General features: G+C 38.8%; 1 protein-coding gene across 3 annotated transcripts in view; it reads left to right on the top strand.

Annotated features, from left to right (window-relative positions):
• The window catches only part of TMEM245 (transmembrane protein 245), a 98,820-nt gene that overhangs the window by 41,872 nt on the left and 33,965 nt on the right, over positions 1–22,983 (top strand). For all 3 annotated transcript variants that reach the window (XM_027105278.1, XM_027105277.1, XM_027105279.1), the window contains exons 8-10: positions 6,731–6,813; positions 10,828–10,918; positions 21,855–21,953. In XM_027105278.1, the coding sequence (XP_026961079.1) occupies positions 6,731–6,813; positions 10,828–10,918; positions 21,855–21,953 (273 nt within the window). The remainder of the gene's footprint in view (positions 1–6,730; positions 6,814–10,827; positions 10,919–21,854; positions 21,954–22,983) is intronic.

A 22,983-nucleotide genomic window follows, 5' to 3' on the forward strand; every position in this document is an offset into this window, starting at 1 on the left:
GCTGCAACTAAGACCTGGTGCAGCCAAAAAAAAAAAAAAATCTTAAAAAATAAAATACATGAAGCAAAATGTTCAGAATTAAAAGGAAAAGTAGGTAAATCAATGATTATAGTTGGGGATTCATTAATACTCTTCTTGGAATAGTTGACAGAATAAGTAGATATAAAATTTGTAAGGATATAAAACATTGAAAAACATTGTCAAGCAATTTGATCTAATTGACAAGAGCAGAATCATGTTCTTTTCAAGTAAACATGGAATACTGACCAAGATCAACCATGTGCTCAATACATTTAATACATTTATTTATTTTTCAATTTTATTTTATTTTCTTATACAGCAGGTTCTTATTAGTTATTTTATACATATTAGTGTATATATGTGAATCCCTATCTCCCAATTCATCCCCCCGCCCCGCCACCTTCCCCACTTGGTGTCCATACGTTTGTTCTCTACATCTGTGTCTCTATTTCTGCCTTGCAAACCGATTCATCTTTACCATTTTTCTAGATTCCACATATATGTGTTAATGTACGATATTTGTTTTTCTCTTTCTGACTTATTTCACTCTGTATGACAGTCCCTAGGTCCATCCACATCTCTACAAATGACCCAATTTCATTCCCTTTTATGACTGAGTAATATTCCGTTGTATATATGTACCACATCTTCTTTATCCATTTGTCTGTCAGTGGGCATTTAGGTTGCTTCCAAGACCTGGCTATTGTAAATAGTGCTGCAGTGAACATTGGGGTGTATGTGTCTTTTTGAATTATGGTTTTCTCTGGGTATATGCCCAGTAGTGGGATTCCTGGGTCATATGGTAGTTCTATTTTTAGTTTTTTAAGGAAACTCCATACTGTTCTCCATAGTGGCTGTATCAATTTACATTCCCACCAACAGTGCAGGAGGGTTCCCTTTTCTCCACATCCTCTCCAGCATTTGTTGTTTGTAGATTTTCTGATGATGCCCATTCTAACCAGTGTGAGGTGATACCTCATTGTAGTTTTGATTGGCATTTCTCTAATAATTAGTGATGTTGAGCAGCTTTTCAAGTGCCTCTTGACCATCTGTATGTCTTCTTTGGAGAAATGTCTATTTAGATCTTCTGCCCATTTTTTTGACTGGGTTTTTGTTTTTTTTTTTTAATATTGAGCTGCATGAGCTGTTTGTGTATTTTGGAGATTAATCCTTTGTCCATTGATTCGTTTGCAAATATTTTCTCCCATTCTGAGGGTTGTCTTTTCATCTTGTTTATAGTTTCCTTTGCTGTGCAAAAGCTTTTAAGGTTCATTAGGTCCCATTTGTTTATTTTTGTTTTTATTTCCATTACTCTAGGAGGTGAGTCAAAAAAGATCTTGCTGTGATTTATGTCAAAGCATGTTTTTCCTATGTTTTCCTCTGAGTTTTATAGTGTCCGGTCTTACATTTAGGTCTTTAATCCATTTTGAGTTTATTTTTGTGTATGGTGTTAGGGAATGTTCTAATTTCATTCTTTTACATGTAGCTGTCCAGTTTTCCCAGTGCCACCTGTTGAAGAGACTGTCTTTTTTCCATTGTATATCCTTGCCTCCTTTGTCATAGATTAGTTGACTGTAGGTGTGTGGGTTTATCTCTGGGCTTTCTATGCTGTTCCATTGATCTATATTTCTGTTTTTGTGCCAGTTACCATATTGTCTTGATTACTGTAACTTTGGAGTATAGTCTGAGGTCAGGGGGTCTGATTCCTCCAGCTCCGTGTTTCTTTCTCAAGATTGCTTTGGCTATTCAGGGTCATTTATGTCTCCATACAAATTTTAAGATTTTTTTGTTCTAGTTCTCTAAAACATGCCATTGGTAATTTGATAGGGATTGCATTGAATCTGTAGATTGCTTTGGGTAGTAGAGTCATTTTCACAGTGTTGCTTCTTCTAATCCAAGAACATGGTATATCTCTCCATCTGTTTGTGTCACCTTTGATTTCTTTCATCAGTGTCTTATAGTTTTCTGAGTACAGGTCTTTTACTTCCTTAGGTAGGTTTATTCCTAGGTATTTTATTCTTTTTGTTGTGATGGTGAATTGGATTGTTTCCTTAATTTCTCTCTGATCTTTCATTGTTAGTGTATAGGAATGCAAGAGATTTCTGTGTATTAATTTTATATCCTGCAACTTTACCAAATTCATTGATTAGCTCTAGTAGTTTTCTGGTAGCATCTTTAGGATTCTTTATGTATAGTATCATGTCATCTGCAAACAGTGACAGTTTTACTCTTCCAATTTGTATTCCTTTTATTTCTTTTTCTTCTCTGATTGCTGTGGCTAGGACTTCCAGAACTACGTTAAATAATAGTGGTGAGAGTGGACATCCTTGTTTTGTTCCTGATCTTAGAGGAAATGATTTCCATTTTTCATCATTGAGAGTGATGTTTACTGTGGGTTTGTCATATATGGCCTTTGTTATGTTGAGGTAGTTTCCCTCTATGCCCACTTTCTGGTGAGTTTTTATTATAAATGTGTATTGAATTTTGTCAAAAGCTTTTTCTGCATCTATTGAGATGATTGAAGGTCTTTATCCTTCAATTTGATAATATGGTGTACCACATTGATTGATTTGCATATATTGAAGAATCCTTGCATCCCTGGGATAAATCCTACTTGATCATGGTGTATGATCGTTTTAATGCGTTGTTGGATTCTGTTTGCTAGTATTTTGTTGAGGATTCTTGCATCTATATTCATCAGTGATAGTGGTCTGTAATTTTCTTTTTTTTTTTTTATAGTATCTTTGTCTGGTTTTGGTATCAGGGTTATGGTGGCCTCATAGAATGAGTTTGGGAGTGTTCCTTCCTCTGCAATTTTTGGAAGAGTTTGAGAAGGATGGTTGTTAGCTCTTCTCTAATTGATAGAATTCACCTGTGAAGCCATCTGGTCCTGGGCTTTTGTTTGTTGGAAGATTTTTAATCACAATTTCAATTTCATTACTTGTGATTGGTCTGTTCATATTTTCTGTTATTTCCTGCTTCAGTCTTGGAAGGTTATACCTTTCTCAGAATTTATTCATTTCTTCCAGGTTTTCCATTTTACTGGCATAGAGTTGCTTATAGAAGTCTCTTAATGATGCTTTGTATTTCTGTGGTGTCCATTGTAACTTCTCCTTTTTCATTTCTAATTTTATTGATTTGAGTCCTCTCCCTCTTTTTCTTGATGAGTCTGGCTAAAGGTTTATCAATTTTGTTTTCAAAGAACTAGCTTTTAGTTTTATTGATCTTTGCTATTGTTTTCTTTGTTTCTATTTCATTTATTTCTGCTCTGATCTTTATGATTTCTTTCCTTCTGCTAACTTTGGGTTTTGTTTGTTCTTCTTTCTCTAGTTCCTCTAGATGTAAGGTTAGATTGTTTATTTGAAATTTTTCTTGTTTCTTGAGGTAGGATTGTATTGCTATAAACTTCCCTCTTAGAACTGCTTTTGCTGCATCCCATAAATTTTGGATTGTCCTGTTTTCATTGTCATTTGTTTCTAGGTATGTTTTGATTTCCTCTTTGATTTCTTCAGTGATCTCTTGGTTATCTAGTAACGTATTGTTTAGCCTCCATGTGTTTGTGTTTTTTACGTTTTTATCCCTGTAATTGATTTCTAATGTCAGCATTGTGGTCGAAAAGTTGCTTGTTATGATTTCAATTGTCTTAAATTTACCGAGGCTTGATTTGTGGCCCAAGATATGATCTATCCTGGAGAATGTTCCGTGTGCAGTTGAGAAAAAAGTGTAATCTGCTGTTTTCAGATGGCGTGTCCTATAAATATCAATTAAATCTGTCTGATCTGTTGTGTCATTTAAAGCTTGTGTTTCCTTATTAATTTTCTGTTTGGATGATCTGTCCATTGGTGTAAGTGAGGTGTTAAAGTCCCCCACTATTATTGTGTTACTGTCGATTTCCTCTTTTATAGCTGTTAGCATTTGCCTTATGTACTGAGGTACTCCTATGTTGGGTGCAGATATATTTATAATTGTTTTATCTTCTTCTTGGATTGGTCCTTTGACCATTATGCAGTTTCCTTCCTTATCTCTTGTAACATTCTTTATTTTAATGTCTATTTTATCTGACATGAGTATTGCTGCTCCAGCTTTCTTCTGATTTCCATTTGCATGGAATATCTTCTTCCATCCCCTCACTTTCAGTCTGTATGTGTCCCTAGGTCTGAAGTGGGTCTCTTGTAGACAGCATGTATATGGGTCTTGTTTTTGTATCCATTCAGCAAGGCTGTGTCTTTTGGTTGAAGCATTTAATCCATTTACATTTAAGGTAATTATTGATATGTATGTTCCTATTACCGTTTTCTTAATTGTTTTGGGTTTGTTTTTGTAGGTCCTTTTCTTCTCTTGTGTTTCCCAGTAAGAGCAGTTCCTTTAGCATTTGTTGTAAAGCTGGTTTGGTGGTGCTGAACTCTCTCAGCTTTTGCTTGTCTGTAAAGGTTTTAATTTCTCCGTCAAATCTGAATGAGATCCTTGCTAGGTAGAGTAATCTTGGCTGTAGTTTTTTCCCTTTCATCACCCTAAGTATATTGTGCCACTCCCTTCTGGCTTGTAGAGTTTCTGCTGAGAAATCAGCTGTTAAGCATATGGGAGTTCCCTTGTATGTTATTTGTCATTTTTCCCTTGTTGCTTTTAATAATTTTTCTTTGTATTTAATTTTTGTCAATTTGATTACTCTGTGTCTCAGCGTGTTTCTCCTTGGGTTTCTCCTGCCTGGGACTCTCTGCACTTCCTGGACTTGGGTGGCTATTTCCTTTCCCATGTTAGGGAAGTTTTCAACTATAATCTCTTCAGGTATTTTCTCTGGACCTTTCTCTCTCTCTTCTCCTTCTGGGACCCCTATAATGCGAACGTTGTTGGGTTTAACGTTGTCCCAGAGGTCTCTTAGGCTGTCTTCATTTCTTTTCATTCTTTTTCCTTTATTCTGTTCCGTGGCAGTGAATTCCACCATTCTGTCTTCCAGGTCCATTCTTCTGCCTCAGTTATTCTGCTATTGATTCTTTCTAGTGTATTTTTCATTTCAGTTATTGTATTGTTCATTTCTGTTTGTTCTTTAATTCTTCTAGGTCCTTGTTAAACGTTTCTTGCATCTTCTCGATCTTTGCCTCCATTCTGTTTCCAAGGTCCTGAATCATCTTCACTATCATTATTCTGTGTTCTTTTTCTGGAAGGTTGCCTATCTCCACTTCATTTAGTTGTTTTTCTGTGGTTTTATCTTGTTCCTTCATCTGGTACATAGTCCTCTGCCTTTTCATTTTGTCTATCTTCCTGTGATTGTAGTTTTCTTTCCACAGGCTGCAGGATTGTAGTTCTTGCTTCTACTGTCTGCCCTCTGGTGGATGAGGTTATCTAAGAGGCTTGTGCAAGCTTCATGATGGGAGGGAGTGGTGGTGGATAGAGCTGGGTGTTGCACTGGCAGGCTGAGCTGAGTAAAACTTTAATCTGATTGTCTACTCATGGGTGGGGTTGGGTTCCCTCCCTGTTGGTTGTTTGGCCTGAGGCGACCCAGCACTGGAGCCTACCGGGCTCTTTGGTGGGGCCAATGGCAGACTCTGGGAGGGGTACCAAGGAGTACTTCCCAGAGCTTCTGCTACCAGTGTCCTTGTACCCTTAGTGAGCCACAGCCACCCCCTGCCTCTGTAGGAGACCCTCCAACACTAGCAGATAGGTCTGGTTCAGTCTTCTATGGGGTCACTGTGCTTTCTCCTGGATCCTGATGAGCACACTACTTTGTGTGTACCTTCCAAGAGTGGAGTCTCTGTTTCCCCCAGTCCTTTCCAAATCCTGCAATCAAATCCCGCTAGCCTTCAAAGTCTGGTTCTCTGGGAATTCCTCCTTCCGTTGCTGGACCCTCAGGTTGGGAATCTTGACATGGGGTGAAGAACCTTCACTCTGGTGGGTGGACTTCTGTGGTATAATTGTTCTCCAGTTTGTGAGTCACCCACCCAGTGGTTATGGGATTTGATTTTATTGTGATTCTGCCCCTCCTACCATCTCATTGCGGCTTCTTCTTTGTCTTTGGATGTGGGGGATTTTTTTGGTGAGTTCCATTGTCTTCCTGTCGATGATTGTTCAACAGTTAGCTGTGATTCCAGTGCTCTCACAAGAGGGAGTGAGTGCACGTCCTTCTACTCCACCATCTTGAACCAATCTCCATTTAATACTTTTAAAAATAGTAAAATCATATAGAACATGTTCCTTGACATTGGCTTCTCCTTTTTTATCCCCCTCATTTTGAGGGGGATAAATTCTGAGATTCATTTTCTCTTGGGTTACTTTACTCACAAACCTTACTCGGTTGATTATTTCCCTGTATGTCTCACATTGCCTTATAATTCTAAAGCCCATGTAGTGTTGATATTGCATATATATATACACACACACACATACATACACTATATACACATACACTTATGTGAACTAAATATATCTATATATTTATGTTGTATATATTTGGAAGTATTTGTATCTATTTACATTTCTCCCCCCATTGTTGAGCTTGAAGATAGGGAGCTGTTCTGCACAATTTATTTCCCATAGTTTGTGTCCTAGGACATTATGGATAGCGGCTATTCAGTGGAGGGCTCTAAGTTAATTGAAACTAAGATGTATAATTACTTGACTCTAAAAGCATTGTTCCAATAATAGTGTAGAAAATAAATGTTAAATTGGGTTTAATTTTTATTGAGATTCTTTTCTCTTCTTATCCATAATACAGGTACATCAAGAGAGTGTACATATGATTGAAGTCACAAGCAATTTGATTAATGAAACTCTAGCAAATCACCCTGAGTGGGCAAAGTAAGAATGTTGTTTTGACAAAAATAGAGATGGTTGGCCAAGGTTCTGTGTCTGTTTGCATGAAATGATCTTCATTGATACAGTTACCTTGGAAGAGAAAAGAATTTGCCAAGGCTTTGATGAATGTTGTCATTTTTGCATAAGAATAGCATGTAATGGGATGGTGGGGAGGGGGGAGTTTGTATATTTGAATTGAGATTCACAGTTTTCCAGTGTTTGTGACTTACTAAGCTTTCACCTACATTGTGTTATGTGTTCCTCAGTAGGTTGAAGAGATTATCCCCATTTCACAGATGAGGATGCAGGATCAAAAGCTAAGGAATTTGTGACAGTCCCCCATGGCACAGTCAGCAGTGTTCCCATATTGTATCGTTTTTGCGGCAGGGTTGCAAACTGTGGCTCAGGGCCAAATCCAGCCACCTGTTCTTATAGAGATTTATTGGAACAACCTATACCCATTCATTTACATGTTGTCTGTAGCTGTTTTGGGGCTACAAAGGCAGACAGAATTGAGTAGTTGTGATACAGATTATATGTTCCGAAAAGCCTAAAATATTTATTTACATTCTGGCCCTTTACAGAAGAAATCTGCTAACCCCTGTCTTAGAGGATCTCTTTGTGTACTTGTTTAATTTGGCTTCTGTGAGAGGGTTTTTATGTCTTTGTGGAGAGTGTTCAGCTGGACTATGCTGTTCACCTAATTGAACTTGATGACAAATTACATGACCTTTTTTACTAATGCCAGGGTGGTCACTAATTTATTTTAGGAAATACTCTGCCAGTTTTAAGATTATAAATTGAGATTTAACTTGGTTTTTTCCTTTGACTTGACTTTATTTCTTTATATAAAACCTGCTCAGGACATTCCTTGAACTTGGTTTAGAATCATATTTAAATATTCTCAGAAGGATTTCTGTTATATTTCTACCCACTTATCTCCTATTACCCAGAGCATACTCAGTGCTTGTTCTCAATATTTCTGATTAGTTACAAACTGTAGTATATCCATTCAAGGGAATAATACTTAGCATTAAACAAAAATGAACTGTCAGTTCATGCGGCAACGTGGATGAATCTCAGAATAATTATGGTGCATGAAAGAAGTCAAGCAGAAGAGAGTCTATATGATGAGTCCATTTATGTTAAGTTCTGGAAAACACTAATCTAGTGACAGATAGATCAGTGGCTGTGTGTGGATAGGGGTGGGTTCCAGGGAGGGAGTACAGAGGGGCGCAGGGAAACTTCTGAGAGTGATAGGTATGTTCATTGTCTTAGTGAAGGATATAAGAAGTAACATTGATCAGATTTTATTCTGTAACAGTCTCCCTCTGTGCTGTGGAGAAAAGGTGGAAGGTGTTCCAAGACTTGAGCCTCTTAGACCAGTTAAAAGCTAGGGTAAAACTAGGTGAGAGGCAGTAAAGCTCTTTAATTGTGGACCGTTGTTGTGGAATGAACAGGACAGACAGATTTGTAAGATCTTAAGGGGGTCAGTTGGTGATTAATTGGCTATAGGAAAACGAAACCTAGCGTGACTCTAATGTTTCAAGCTTTGGAACTTAGTGGATAATGGTGGATTCACCAAGATAGGAAACAGAGAAGCAGATATGGTGGGAAAACTAATTCACTTACTTTTTACCTGATGAGTTTGAGGTGTTTATGGTAAGTGTCAACAGAGGCATCTAGTAGGCTATTGGTTATGTTGGTGTACAGTTCAGGAGAGTGATCTGGAGTGAAGTTAAAAAATCGGCAGCCTTAATTATCTCCTTAGAAGAGGGCTCTTTTTCTTTGGTGGTCATTCTTCTGTAGTGGAAATAAGTCCAGAGCCCTTCTGTACTGGCTTTCAATTGTAACAGTACTATCTCTACTATTGTTTTGAAGGCACACACAAACTGGGGAGCCCCAGATCAGAGTAGTTCAGAAAGTTTGTTGTTTTTTTTTTTTTTTTTTTTTTTTGCGGTATGCGGGCCTCTCACTGTTGTGGCCTCGCCCGTTGCGGAGCACAGGCTCCGGACGCGCAGGCCCAGCGGCCATGGCTCACAGGCCCAGCCGCTCCGCGGCATGTGGGATCTTCCTGGACCGGGGCACGAACCCGTGTCCCCTGCATCGGCAGGCGGACTTTCAACCACTGCGCCACCAGGGAAGCCCAGTTGTTTTTGTTTTTAAATGTGGGAATAATTATAAAGTTCACAGGGACTTGCAAAGAAATGTATAGGGAGGTCCCCTGGACTCTTTGCCCCACCTTCTCTACTGTTGTTGTCATCTTGTATAACTATACAGTAACAAAACCAGGAAATCAACATTTCACTAGTTTTACATGCACTTGTGTATGTATATGTGCGTGTATATTATATGTGTTCTCTGCAGTTTTATCATGCTTCCCGTTAGCTATCAACACCATGTCAAGATACAGAACTGTTCCATCACCACAGGGCTCCCTCATGCTACCCCTTTTAGCCACACCTACCCTCTACCTCCTCCTCCAACATATTCCTAACCCTTGGCAACCAGTATTTTGTTCTCCGTATCTGTAATATTGTTGTTTGATGAATGATACATAAATCTAATCATAGAGTATGCAGCCTTGTGAGGTTCGCTTTTTTCACTTAGCATAATTCCCTTGAAGTCCACTGAAGATGTTGTATGTAGCAATAGCAAGTTCCTTTTTATTGCTGAATAATATTCTATGCAGGAAAGAATTTAAAAGCTATTTAGACTCCAGTAATTTGTGGGAGGTCTGATTCTTTTGCAGCAGATTCGGGGGGTGGTCGTGAATGAATAGTTTCTTGCAAATCTCAGTACTCAGTGGATTCTTGTCCTGAAGATGGCAGTTGACCTCGTGGGAAATTCACGTGGGTGCTCTTAGTGGAGGTGATACAGTTAAGAATTGATTAGATATACTTTCTCCCAGTGTGGTACACATTTTGTGTGCCCTACATAGGTACCTCGACTTCCTGGGGATGTGCTTGGTGAGCTGAAGTATAAATTAGAAAGACTTAGGGTAGGATCAGCCTAGTAGAGCTTCAGAGAAAATGAAGTTGAAGTTGGAACACCTCTTAATTCTTTCCCTGGACAGTATTGTTAGTCTAGAACTCATTTTCTACTTACTACTCACTAGTCTCAAGCCTGCTGATTCTCAGGACCTGCATTAGGAGATGGCACTACGATGGTACTGAACGTCACTTAGCCCTGCCCTTACTTGGGAGGAACCCAGTAGATGAAGCTGTTTTTAATTGGGGCTGTTCTCTTGGTAGGTCATAGTGTGATAGAGATTAATCTTGACCCAGGAAGATGAGGGTAGGCCAGTCCTAATTGTAGGAGCTTGGTTTCACCTGAGGGATACCTTTTGACTGAGGCTAGGAGAGTTAGTGATTGGCTGATGTAGTAAATATCTGAAGCAAGAAGCTCAGTTTAGAGGCCGTGGTTGGTATAAGACCAAGGTGTGTCCCAGTTTGTCCCAGCAAAGGTTGCTCAGGTTGTTTCTGGCCCCATGTCTCCTAGAGGGCACTGGTTGTGAGGAGGTCTGGACTGAGCCAAAGCCTTTGACTTGGCCTCACAGCAGCTCCTCTTTATCTGTTGCTCTTCGGACACCTGCATGAATACAATGGCAAAGTGTTTTCACAGCAGCCAGCAAGATTTTTTTTTATCAGACCTAATAGATGTTTGTTAGTCATTAAGGATCTATTCAGATACCTCTGAATTTCACACTTTTGAATACTAATACAGGTTATAATTTTCCCCTAGAATGTAGTACCATGTAACTGAAAATATTCAACAGTCTCTTCAAACCACTAATGAATCTATAAATACGGGAGTAATTTAAAAGCTCTTAATTTCTCCCAAGTCACATCTCTATTTAGAGATCCAAATTTCCTGTTCATATTATTATACTATAAGATTATTACATTTGTAAGTGTGTGATGTCAGTTAATCGGTGTTTAAAAAATTAAGTTCCAAGAGTTTGGTGCAGTGCACTATATTAGTTTTTCATTTTTTTCTTTGTTTATTTTAAATTAGTTGGCTTCCTGAGGCTCAGGTAGTCCAAAGAGCCCTTAATTCCGCGGCTAACAATGTGTATCAGTATGGACGAGAATGGATAACCCACAAGGTAAGGGAAGAGCCTCTTTTTGCGGCTTTCTCTTTGCAGGGTCTTCATTGGTAGTGAATTCTTGCTTTGATAAAGCAAAAATGGAGATTCTGTTTAGAACAATTTCTATTTTTGAGATAGGCTTAAATCTGCAAGTCAACAAGCAATATACGATGAAATTAAACATTCTGGATGATCATATTGGTTAGTGCTGATAGCCTGCACAATCTGAGAGGTAGGCCTTTTGTTTCATGTTCAAGATAGTTCTGATTCATTATTTGTGCTTTAGAACAGAATGATCACTAAGCTTGGGTGGACAAATAAGGCTTTGTGGAGAAAAAAGTATTAACACATATTTTATTATTTGCTGATAACTGTGCTTGGCAGTTTCCAATTTGTTTCATTTAATCTTTCCAAGAAACTTATTGTAGTCTGAATTATTTTATGCCCTTTATAGATGAGGAAACAGACTTAGCAAAGCTAAGTAAATTCCCTATGGTCATGTAGTAAATTGCAGAGCTTGGTTTCAAACTGAAGAGTAATTCCAAATCCCTTGCTCTTTCTACTGTGGTATGCTAGAAGTGTGTGCCTGGAACTGAGTTTAGTGCTTTAATGTGGCACTTGAGATAAACCTTGAAGGAATGGAATGATAGGTCCTGGATGAATATAGAGAAGGAAGAGTGTATTTTAAGAAGGGGTATTTATGTGATCCAAGATGTAGAGACAGGAAGCTGAAGCTTAGCGAAGGGGAGATGAAAGACAGAGGAGAAGGCACAGTTATCACAGCTAAGATCAGACTCCATGATATGGATTTGGGATATCTCTTTTTTTTCCCCCTAGTTCTGTCTGTGGAAATGAAGGTAATTTGAAGTTTTAATGTATTGAAGTAATTAGGATTGTCTAGGGATTGACAAGATTTGTTGCAGTGAGATGTGTGCCAGAAAAGTATTAATGTGTGATTTCTTGTTTAAAATTCAAAAACAAAATCTCAAAAAAAAAAAAAAAAGGTATCTTGGAAATGACATTGTACATGCAGTAATCTGCTAACCTGAGGATGGAATTGTGGTCAACTTAAAAGTTAAGAGAAAAATGTGTTACTAATCTTCCTGCGTCCATGCCAGATAACCAAATCAACTGTCACATGGAAGTTTTAAAAAATATATTTATTGAATAAATGAAAGTTAAGTACAGTTGACCCTTGAACAATGTGGTGGTTAGAGGCGCTGACCTTCTCTGTGGTCAAAAAACTCCCATATAACTTTACAGTTGGTGCTCATATACCTGGTTCCACATCCTCAGATTCAACCAACCACATACTGTGGAGCACTGTAGTACATATTTAGTGAAAAAAATCCACATGTAAGTGGACCTGTGCTGTTCCAACCTGTGTTGGTCAGAGGTCCACTGTATGTGGATATGCATCTCAGAACTAATATAGAAGAAAGATCCAGTCATTGCAGAAGGTTTTAGACTTTTATATGTATATATGCCTGACTTATTCTATGGAAAGCATAGCGTTTAATTTTTGAATTATCTGTTCAGGAGAAATTTTTATTCTGGAATTCTTACATATTTGGGAAAAGGATAAAGAAGGGGAATTTGGATAGCTGGAGAAATGTGCCTTAGATTTTAAAGAAGTAAATTTCAAATTACTTAGAGAAAAGATAGGTTTGAAACCTTTTGCTCAAGAGTCTAAAAGGGAAGACAGCTGAAGAGAGATGATATTGCTACAAAACATTGTAAAATATTTGTGATCCTCATTTGCAAGACACAGGGATAATATCTAAAAGCAACCATTGAATGTCCATTAACTGATGAATGGATAAATAAAATGTGGTATATCCACATACTGGGATATTATTTGGCCATAAAAAGGAAGGACGAACTGATACATTTTACAACATGGACGAACCTTGAAAACATTAGGCTATGTAAAAGAAGCGGTCATAAAAGACCACATCCATTTATGTAAAATGTGTTGAAGAGGCATATCTACAGAAACAAAGTAGGGTAGTCATTTTCAGGGGTAGGGGGATTGGGGAGAAATGGGGGATTGATTACTAAAGAGTATGGAGTTTTCTTTTGCGGGGATGAAAATGTTCCAAAATTGATTTTGGTAATCGTTGCATAACTGTGAATGTACTAAAAAACTGTTGAGTTATACACTTAAATGGATGAATTGGAGAACCTTCAGGATGGCGGAGGAGGAAGACATGGAGGTCCCCTTCCTCTCCACAAATACATGAAAAATACATCTACATGTGGAACAACTCCTACAGGACACATACTGAATGCTGGCAGAAGACCTCAGACTTCCCAAAAGACAAGAAAATCCCCATATACCTGGCCGTGTGGCTGACAGGGTCTTGGTGCCCCAGCTAGGTGTCGGGCCTGAGCTTCTGAGGCCGGAGAGCCGAGTTTAGGACATTGGACCACCAGAGACCTCCCTGCACCATGTAATATCAATCGGTGAGAGCTCTCCCAGAGATCTCTGTCTCAACACTGAGATCCAGCTCCACGCAACGGCCAGCAAGCTCCAGTGTTGGATGCCCCATGCCAAACAACTAGCAAGACAGGAACACAACCCCACCCATTAGCAGAGAGGCTGACTAAAATCATACTAAGTTCACAGCACCCCAAAACACAGTACCGGATGCGGCCCTGCCCACCAGAAAGACAAGATCCAGCCCCACCCACCAGAACACAGGCACCAGTCCCCTCCACCAGGAAGCCTACACAAGCCACTGAACGAACCTAACCCACTGGGGGCAGACACCAAAAACAATGGGAACTATGAACCTGCAGCCTGCAAACAGGAGACCCCAAACACAGTAAGTTAAACAAAATGAGAAGACAGAGAAATATGCAGCAGATGAAGGAGCAAGGTAAAAACCCACCAGGCCTAACAAATGAAGAGGAAATAGGCAGTCTACCTGAAAAAGAATTCAGAGTAATGATAGTAAAGATGATCCAAAATCTTGGAAATAGAATGGAGAAAATAAACGTTTAACAAGGACCTAGAAGAACTAAAGAGCAAACAAACAATGATGACCAACACAATAAATGAAATTAAAAATTCTCTAGAAGGAATCAATAGCAGAATAACTGAGGCAGAAGAACGGATAAGTGACCTGGAAGATAAAATAGTGGAAATGACTACCACGGAGCAGAATAAAGAAAAAAGAATGAAAAGAATAGAGGACAGTCTCAGAGACCTCTGGGACAACATTAAATGCACCAACATTTGAATTATAGGGATCCCAGAAGAAGAAGAGAAAAAGAAAGGGTCTGAGAAAATATTTGAAGAGATTATAGTCGAAAACTTCCCTAACATGGGAAAGGAAATAGTCAAGAAAGTCCAAAAAGTAGAGTCCCATACAGGATAAATCCATGGAGAAACGTGCCAAGACACATATTAATCAAACTATCAAAAATTAAATACAAAGAAAAAATATTAAAAGCAGCAAGGGAAAGCCAACAAATAACATGCAAGGGAATCCCCATAAGGTTAACAACTGATCTTTCAGCAGACACTTTGTAAACCAGAAGGGAGTGGCAGGACATATTTAAAGTGATGAAAGGGAAAAACTTACAACCAAGATTACTCTACCCAGCAAGGATCTCATTCAGATTCGATGGAGAAATTAAAACCTTTATACAGACAAGCAAAAGTTAAGAGAATTCAGCAACACCAAACTAGCGTTACAACAAATGCTGAAGGAACTTCTCTAGTCAGGAAACACAAGAGAAGTAAAAGACCTACAAAAACAAACCCAAAACAATTAAGAAAATGGGAATAGGAACATACATATCGATAATTACCTTAAATGTAAATGGATTAAATGCTCCAACCAAAAGACATAGACTGGCTGAATGGATACAAAAACAAGACCCGTATATATCCTGTCTACAAGAGACCCACTTCAGACCTAGGGACACATACAGACTGAAAATGAGGGGATGGGAAAAGATATTCCATGCAAATGGAAATCGAAAGAAAGCTGGAATAGCAATTCTCGTATCAGAAAAAATAGACTTTGAAATGAAGACTATTACAAGAGACAAAGAAGGACACTACATAATGATCAAGGGATCAATCCAAGAAGATATAACAATTGTAAATATCTATGCACCCAACATAGGAGCACCTCAGTACTTAAGGCAAAGGCTAACAGCCTTAAAGGGGAAATTGACAGTAACACAATCATAGTAGGGGACTTTAACACCCCACTTGCACCAATGGACAGATCATACAAAATGAAAATAAATAAGGAAACACAAGCTTTAAATGACACATTAAACAAGATGGACTTAATTGATATTTATAGGACATTCCATCCAAAAACAACAGAATACACTTTTTTTTTTAAACGTCTTTATTGGAGTATAATTGCTTTACAATGATGTGTTAGTTTCTGCTTTAAAACAAAGTGAATCAGTTATACATATACATATGTCCCCATATCTCTTCCCTCTTGCTTCTCCCGCCCTCCCACACTCCCAATCCCAGCCCTCTACGTGGTCACAAAGCACCAAGCTGATCTCCCTGTCCTGTGCGGCTGCTTCCCACTAGCTATCTGTTTTACATTTGGTAGTGTATATATTTCCATGCCACTCTCTCATTTTGTCCCAGCTTACCCTTCCCCCTCCCCATATCCTCAAGTCCATTCTCTAGTAAGTCTACATCTTTATTCCCATTTTGCCCCTAGGTTCTTCGTGAACTTTTTTTTTTTTTAGATTCCATATATATGTGTTAGCATACAGTATTTGTTTTTCTCTTTCTGATTTACTTCACCCTGAATGACAGTCTCTAGGTCCATCCACCTCACTACAAATAACTCAGTTTCATTTCTTTTTATGGCTGAGTAATATTCCATTGTATATATGTGCCACATCTTCTTTATCCATTCATCTGTTGATGGACTCTTAGGTTGCTTCCATGTCCTGGCTATTATAAATAGAGCTGCAGTGAACATTTTGGTACATGACTCTTTCTGAATTATGGTTTTCTCAGGGTATATGCCCAGTAGTGGGATTACTGCGTCATATGGTAGTTCTATTTTTAGTTTTTTAAGGAACCTCCATACTGTCCTCCATAGTGGCTGTATCAATTTACATTCCCACCAACAGTGCAAGAGGGTTCCCTTTTCTCCACACCCCCTCCAACATTTATTGTTTGTAGATTTTTTGATGATGGCCATTCTGACTGGTGTGAGATGATACCTCATTGTAGTTTTGTTTGTTTGTTTTTGCAGTACGTGGGCCTCTCACTGTTGTGGCCTCTCCCGTTGTGCAGCACAGGCTCCGGACGTGCAGGCTCAGTGGCCAGGGCTCACTGGCCCAGCCGCTCCGCGACACGTGGGATCTTCCCAGTCCGGGGCACGAACCCATGTCCCCTGCAATTGGCAGGCAGACTCTCAACCACTGCACCACCAGGGAAGCCCCTCGTTGTAGTTTTGATTTGCATTTCTCTAATGATTAATGATGTTGAGCATTCTTTCATGTGCTTGTTGGCATTCTGTATATCTTCTTTGGAGAAATGTCTGTTTAGGTCTTCTGCCCATTTTTGGATTGGGTTGTTTGGTTTTTTGATGTTGAGCTGCCTGAACTGCTTGTAAATTTTGGAGATTAATCTTTTGTCAGTTGCTTCCTTTGCAAATATCTTCTCCCATTCTGAGGGTTGTCTTTGGTCTTGTTTATGGTTTCCTTTGCTGTGCAAAAGCTTTTAAGTTTCATTAGGTCCCATTTGTTTATTTTTGTTTTTATTTCCATTTCTCTAGGAGGTGGGTCAGAAAGGATCTTGCTGTGATTTATGTCATAGAGCATTCTGCCTATGTTTTCCTCTAAGAGTCTGATGGTGTCTGGCCTTACATTTAGGTCTTTAATCCATTTTGAGTTTATTTTTGTGTATGGTGTTAGGCAGTGTTGTAATTTCATTCTTTTACGTGTAGCTGTCCAGTTTTCCTAGCACCACATATTGAAGAGGCTGTCTTTTCTCCACTGTATTTTCTTGCCTCCTTTATCAAAGATAAGGTGATCATATGTGCATGGGTTTATCTCTGGGCTTTCTTTGATCTATATTTCTGTTTCTGTGCCAGTAGCATACTGTCTTGATTACGGTAGCTTTGTAGTATAGTCTGAAGTCAGGGAGCCTGATTCCTCCATCTCCGTTTTTCATTCTCAAGATTGCCTTGGCTATTCGAGGTCTTTTGTGTTTCCATACCAATTGTGCAATTTTTTGTTCTAGTTCTGTGAAAAATGCCAGTGGTAGTTTGATAGGGATTGCATTGAATCTGTAGGTTGCTTTGGGTAGTAGAGTCATTTTCACAATGTTGATTTTTCCAATCCAAGAACATGGTATATCTCTCCATCTATTTATATTATCTTTAATTTTTTTCAGCAGTGTCTGATAACTTTCTGCATACAGGTCTTTTGTCTCCTTAGGTAGATTTATTCCTAGATATTTTATGCTTTTTGTTGCAGTGGTAAATGGGAGTGTTTTCTTAATTTCACTTTCAAATTTTTCATCATTAGTGTTCTTAAGTGCTCATGGAACATTCTCCAGGATAGATCATATCTTGGGTCAGAAATCAAGCCTTGGTGAATTTAAGAAAATTGAAATCATATCCAGTATCTTTTCCGACCACAGCACTATGAGACTAGACATTGATTACAGGAAAAAAACTGTAAAAAATACAAACACATGGAGGCTAAACAAGACGCTACTAAATAACCAAGAGATCACTGAAAAAATCAAAGAGGAAATCAAAAAATACCTAGAAACAAATGACAATGAAAACACGACGACCCAAAGCCAATGGGATGCAGTGAAAGCAGTTCTAAGAGGGAAGTTCGTAGCAATACAATCCTACCTCAAGAAACAAGAAAAATCTCAAGTAAACAACCTAAGCTTACACCTAAAGCATTAGCGAAAGAAGAACAAAACTCAGTGTTAGCAGAAGGAAAGAAATTATAAAGATCAGATCAGAAATAAATGAAAAAGAATTGAAGAAAACAATAGCAAAGATGAATAAAACTAAAGGCTGGTTCTTTGAGAAGATAAACAAAATTGATAAACCATTAGCCAGACTCATCAAGAAAAAAATGAAGACTCAAATCAACAGAATTAGAAATGAAAAAGGAGAAGTAACAGCTGTACTGCAGAAATAAAAAGGATCATGAGAGACTACTACAAGCAACTATATGCCAATAAAATAGACAACCTGGAAGAAATGGACAAATTCTTAGAAAAGCACAACCTTCCGAGACTGAACCAGGAAGAAATAGAAAATATAAAAAGACCAATCACAAGCAATGAAATTGAGACTGTGATTAAAAATCTTCCAGCAAACAAAAGCCCAGGACCATATGGCTTCACAGGCAAATTCTATCAAATATTTATAGAAGAGCTAACACCTCTCCTTCTCAAAACTCTTCCAAAATATAGCAGAGGGCGGAACACTCCCAAACTCATTCTGTGAGGCCACCATCACCCAGATACCAAAACCAGACAAAGGTGTCACAAAAAAAGAAAACTACTGGCCAATATCACTGATGAACATAGATGCAAAAATTCTCAACAAAATACTTGCAAACAGAATCCAACAGCACATTAAAAGGACCATCTACCGTGATCAAGTGGAGTTAATCCCAGGAATGCAAGGATTATTCATTATACACAAATCAATCAATGTGACACACCATATTGACAAATTGAAGAATAAAAACCATATGATAATTTCACAGATGCAGGAAAAGCTTTCGACAAAATTCAACACCCATTTGTGATAAAAACTCTACCGAAAGTAGGCATAGAGGGAACCTACCTAAACATAATAAAAGCCATATATGACAAACCCGCAGCCAACATTGTTCTCAGTGGTGAGGAACTGAAACCACTTCCTCTAAGATCAGGAACAAGTCAAGGTTGCCCACTCTTACCGCTGTTATTGAACGTAATTTTGGAAGTTTTAGACACAGCAGTCAGAGAAGGAAAAGAAATAAAAGAAATCCAAATAGGAAAAGAAGAAGTAAAACTGACATTGTTTGCAGATGACATGATACTATGCATAGAGAATTCTAAAGATGCTACCAGAAAACTACTAGAGCTAAACAATGAATTTGGTAAAATAGCAGGATTAATGTACAGAAATCTCTTGCATTCCTATACACTAATGATGAAAAATATGAAAGAGAAATTAAGGAAACACTCCCATTTACCATTGTAACAAAAAGAATAAAATACCTAGGAATCTACCTAAGGAGGCAAAAGACCTGTATGCAGAGAACTATAAGACACTGATGAAAGAAATTAAAGATGATACAAACAGATGGAGAGATGTACCATGTTCTTGGATTGGAAGAATAAACATTGTGAAAATGACAGTGCTACCCAGAGCAATGTACAGATTCAACGCAATCCGTATCAGACTACCAATGGCATTTTTCACAGAACTAGAACAAAAAATTGCACAATTTGTATGGAAATGCAAAAGACCCTGAATAGCCAAAGCAATGTTGAGAAGGAAAAATTGGAGCTGGAGGAATCAGGCTCCCTGACTTCAGACTATACTACAAAGCTACGGTAATCAAGACAGTATGGTACTGGCACAAAAACAGAAATATAGATCCATGGAACAGGATAGAAAGCCCAGAGATAAACCCATGTACATATGGTCACCTTATCTTTTTCTTTTTTTAAAATTTATTTATTTTTTATTTTTGGCTGCGTTGGGTCTTTGTTGCTGTGCATGGGCTTTCTCTGGTTGCGGCGAGTGGGGGCTACTCTTCATTGCTGTGCGTGGGCTTCTCATTGCGGTGGCTTCTCTTGTTGCAGAGCACGGGCTCTAGGCCTGTGTCATACAACATCCTCGCTTTAACTATCCTTTCTACTTGTATTCTCTTTTTAAAATTTGTACCTAGAGATACTGCCCTGATACAGCAAGAGAATAAGTAATGAGTGCATTTGCTGTGTCCCTTCTCTGATGACAAGAATGAAGAAGATGACAGCCAGTGCACAAACATGTCAGGCACTGTTCTAAATGGTGGCGAAAAGCAGTAAACCAGAAAGAGTTACAGCTCTCCTAGAGCCTTACATTCCGGGTGAAAGGAGACCAGCATTAAATGTGCAAACAAAAGTTTCGGATCTGAAAGTGCTGTGACCAGAGTAAACAGAGTGATGTGGTAGAGAGTAACTCCAAGTGATGCTTTAGCTAGAATGGCCAGAGAATGCCTCTGAGAAGGTAATGTTTTCACTAAGACTTGAGTGGTGAGAAGGAGGCAATTTATGAAGATCTTCGAAAAGAATGTTTCAAGTTGAGGGCATAGAAAATTCAGAGGCCCTGAGATGGGAAGGAGCTTGAATGAGGGAAAGGAAGGTCACTGTGGCTGGAATAGGGGATGTGGTGATGAGACAAGCCTTGAGGGCATAAAGAACTTGGGATTTTAATTTAGCTACAAAGGACTTTAAAACAGGGATATGACCAGATTTAGGATATTGAAAGCTCATCTTGGCTGCTTTATGGAGGAGTGGGCAAGAATGAAGAAGGCAGGGAGACCAATTGAAAGATTATTCTGATAGTCCAGGTGAGATGTTGATGAGTTGGACTAAGATCGCAGAAGTGGGAATTGAGAGAAATTGTCATATTTGGGATATGTTTTTGAGGTTGTCTTGACATGAATTGCTCATGGATTGGTTATGGAGTGCAAGGGAAGGAGGTTTTTGGTTTGTCCAACTAGAAGGATAGCTGTACACTTAGATGAAAAGAATTGGAGGTGGTAGTGCGGTGTAGGTGTTGCATGTAGATTGGTAATTCTGTTTCAGGGCATATTAAATATCTTAAGTAGAGATGCAGTCAGACATACATAGCTGGAGCTCAAGGGGGAGATCTGGGCTGTAGATGGAAGTTTGAATATCATATAGTACCCATGTGATTGGTAGAGATGAACTGTATTAGTTTTGGTAGGGCTGCCATAACAAAGTACCACGAACTTTGTGCTTCAACAACATAAATTAATTTTCTCACAATTCTAGAGGCTACAGGTCCAAGATCAAGGAGTCAGCAGAATTGGTTTCTTCTGAGGCCTCTTTCAACTTGGCTTATAGATGGCCTTTATCTTTACATGGTCTTTCCTCTATGTATGTTTATGTCCTAATGTCCTCTTTTTTTTTTTTTTTTTTTTTTTTTGCGGTACGCGGGCCTCTCACTGTTGTGGCCTCTGCCATTGCAGAGCACAGGCTCCGGACACGCAGGCTCAGCAGCCATGGCTCAACGGCTCAGCCGCTCTGCGGCATGTGGTATCTTCTCGGACCGGGGCACGAACCCGTGTCCCCTGCATCGGCAGGCAGACTGTCAATCACTGTGCCACCAGGGAAGCCCATGTCCTCTTTTTATAAGAACACAGTAATATTGAATTAGGACCTACCCCAATGATCTCATTTTAATTTGGTTACCTCCTTAAAGACCCTATCTGCAAATATAGTCACATTCTGAGGTACTGGCTGTTAGGACTTCAGCATAAGAATTTAGGGGCGGGGGACACAATTAAGCCCATAACATGGCCTAAGGGGAGAATATAGCTAGAAGAGGACCAAAGGTAGATTACTGCAGCACTTAATCTTTTGAAGCTCAGAGAAGTAAGCTAGCAGAGAAGACTGAGGGCACTTAAGGTCAGAAAAGTCAGTAAGCATGGCTTAATTCTCTTAAAACTTAAAGAAGCTCTCTTAGAGGCCTAAGAATAAAGGAAAGAAAAAAGAAGCAAAAAGATGGGAGAGAGGAAATTTACTGGGGATATTGAGAAGTAGAGTTTAAGAAAAGAACATAATGTGGTTAGAGGCAATTAAATAGGCTGGAACATTTTAGTTTGATTTGGTACAAATATAAAGACCCAGCATGTATTAATTTTACTGAATTGTTGCCTGAAATATTAAACCAGATTATATCTGTATTTCTTCCAGCTTCATAAAATTCTTGGAGATAAGGTGAACAATACTGTCGTAATTGAAAAGCAGGTGCTAGAACTTTGGGACAGACTGTATCATTCTTGGTTTGTAAAGGTAAGTTATTTTAGCTAAGGATTTCAGTTGTAAACTAATAGTGTCCTTTTATTTTATGGACTCATTGACTAGGTAGGATTGTGTTAACATTGGGGTTTTATTTATTGACATTTTTAAGCTGCAAGTTCTCTTTTTTTTTTTTTTTTTCTTTTACGGTATGCGGGCCTCTTACTGTTGTGGCCTCTCCCATTGCGGAGCACAGGCTCAGCGGCCATGGCTCACAGGCCCAGCCGCTCCGCGGCATGTGGGATCTTCCCGGACCAGGGCACGAACCCGTGTCCCCTGCATCGGCAGGCGGACTCTCAACCACTGCGCCACCAGGGAAGCCCAAGCTGCAGGTTCTTAAACCTCAGGTCACTAAAAGTCAGCTTGAATTGATGATTAGTCTCCATGGCAGAACCCACCAGTCTCTGGTGTATCAGTATTCCATCCTCTGTTCATTACCATCAACAGCATCCCATCCTCTAGACCAGATTTGTACAGTAGAAATGTAATGAATGCAAGTCATACATGTTAATTTTTCTAGTGGCCACATTTAAAAAAAAACTAGGACAGGTGAAATTAATTTTAATAATGTATTTTACTTAACCCAGTATACTGAATATATGTCATTTCCATATGGAATGAATAAAAAAATTTAATGAGGTTTTATATATATACATATAATTTTTTCCATTTTTGGATTAGCCACATTTTAGGTACTCAGTAGCCATATGTGGGTAGTGGCTACTATTTGGGACAATACAGCTTCAGACTAAGAACTTTTCTCTTTGAGGAAGTGAAAATAGATCCAAAAGTTTAGAGAGATTTATTTTATTTTAAATAAACCTTTAATGCTACTTGTGCTGATGTACTCCAATTTCAGAATTTATGACGAAAAATAGTATCATTTTTCATTAAATATAAAAATGATGGTTTGAAAGCAGCTAGTTGTGCCAGGCTGTTCTGTACACTGCGTTGGCAAGGCCTGTGGGCCATTAGGAGCTGTGCTGTGGAAGATGCCCATCCAGGGGAAGGAGATAGAGTGGGG

Source organism: Aethalodelphis obliquidens, unplaced genomic scaffold, assembly GCF_003676395.1.
Source record: "Aethalodelphis obliquidens isolate GAN/ISIS:26980383/991018 unplaced genomic scaffold, ASM367639v1 scaffold7, whole genome shotgun sequence".
Lineage (NCBI taxonomy): Eukaryota > Metazoa > Chordata > Mammalia > Artiodactyla > Delphinidae > Aethalodelphis > Aethalodelphis obliquidens.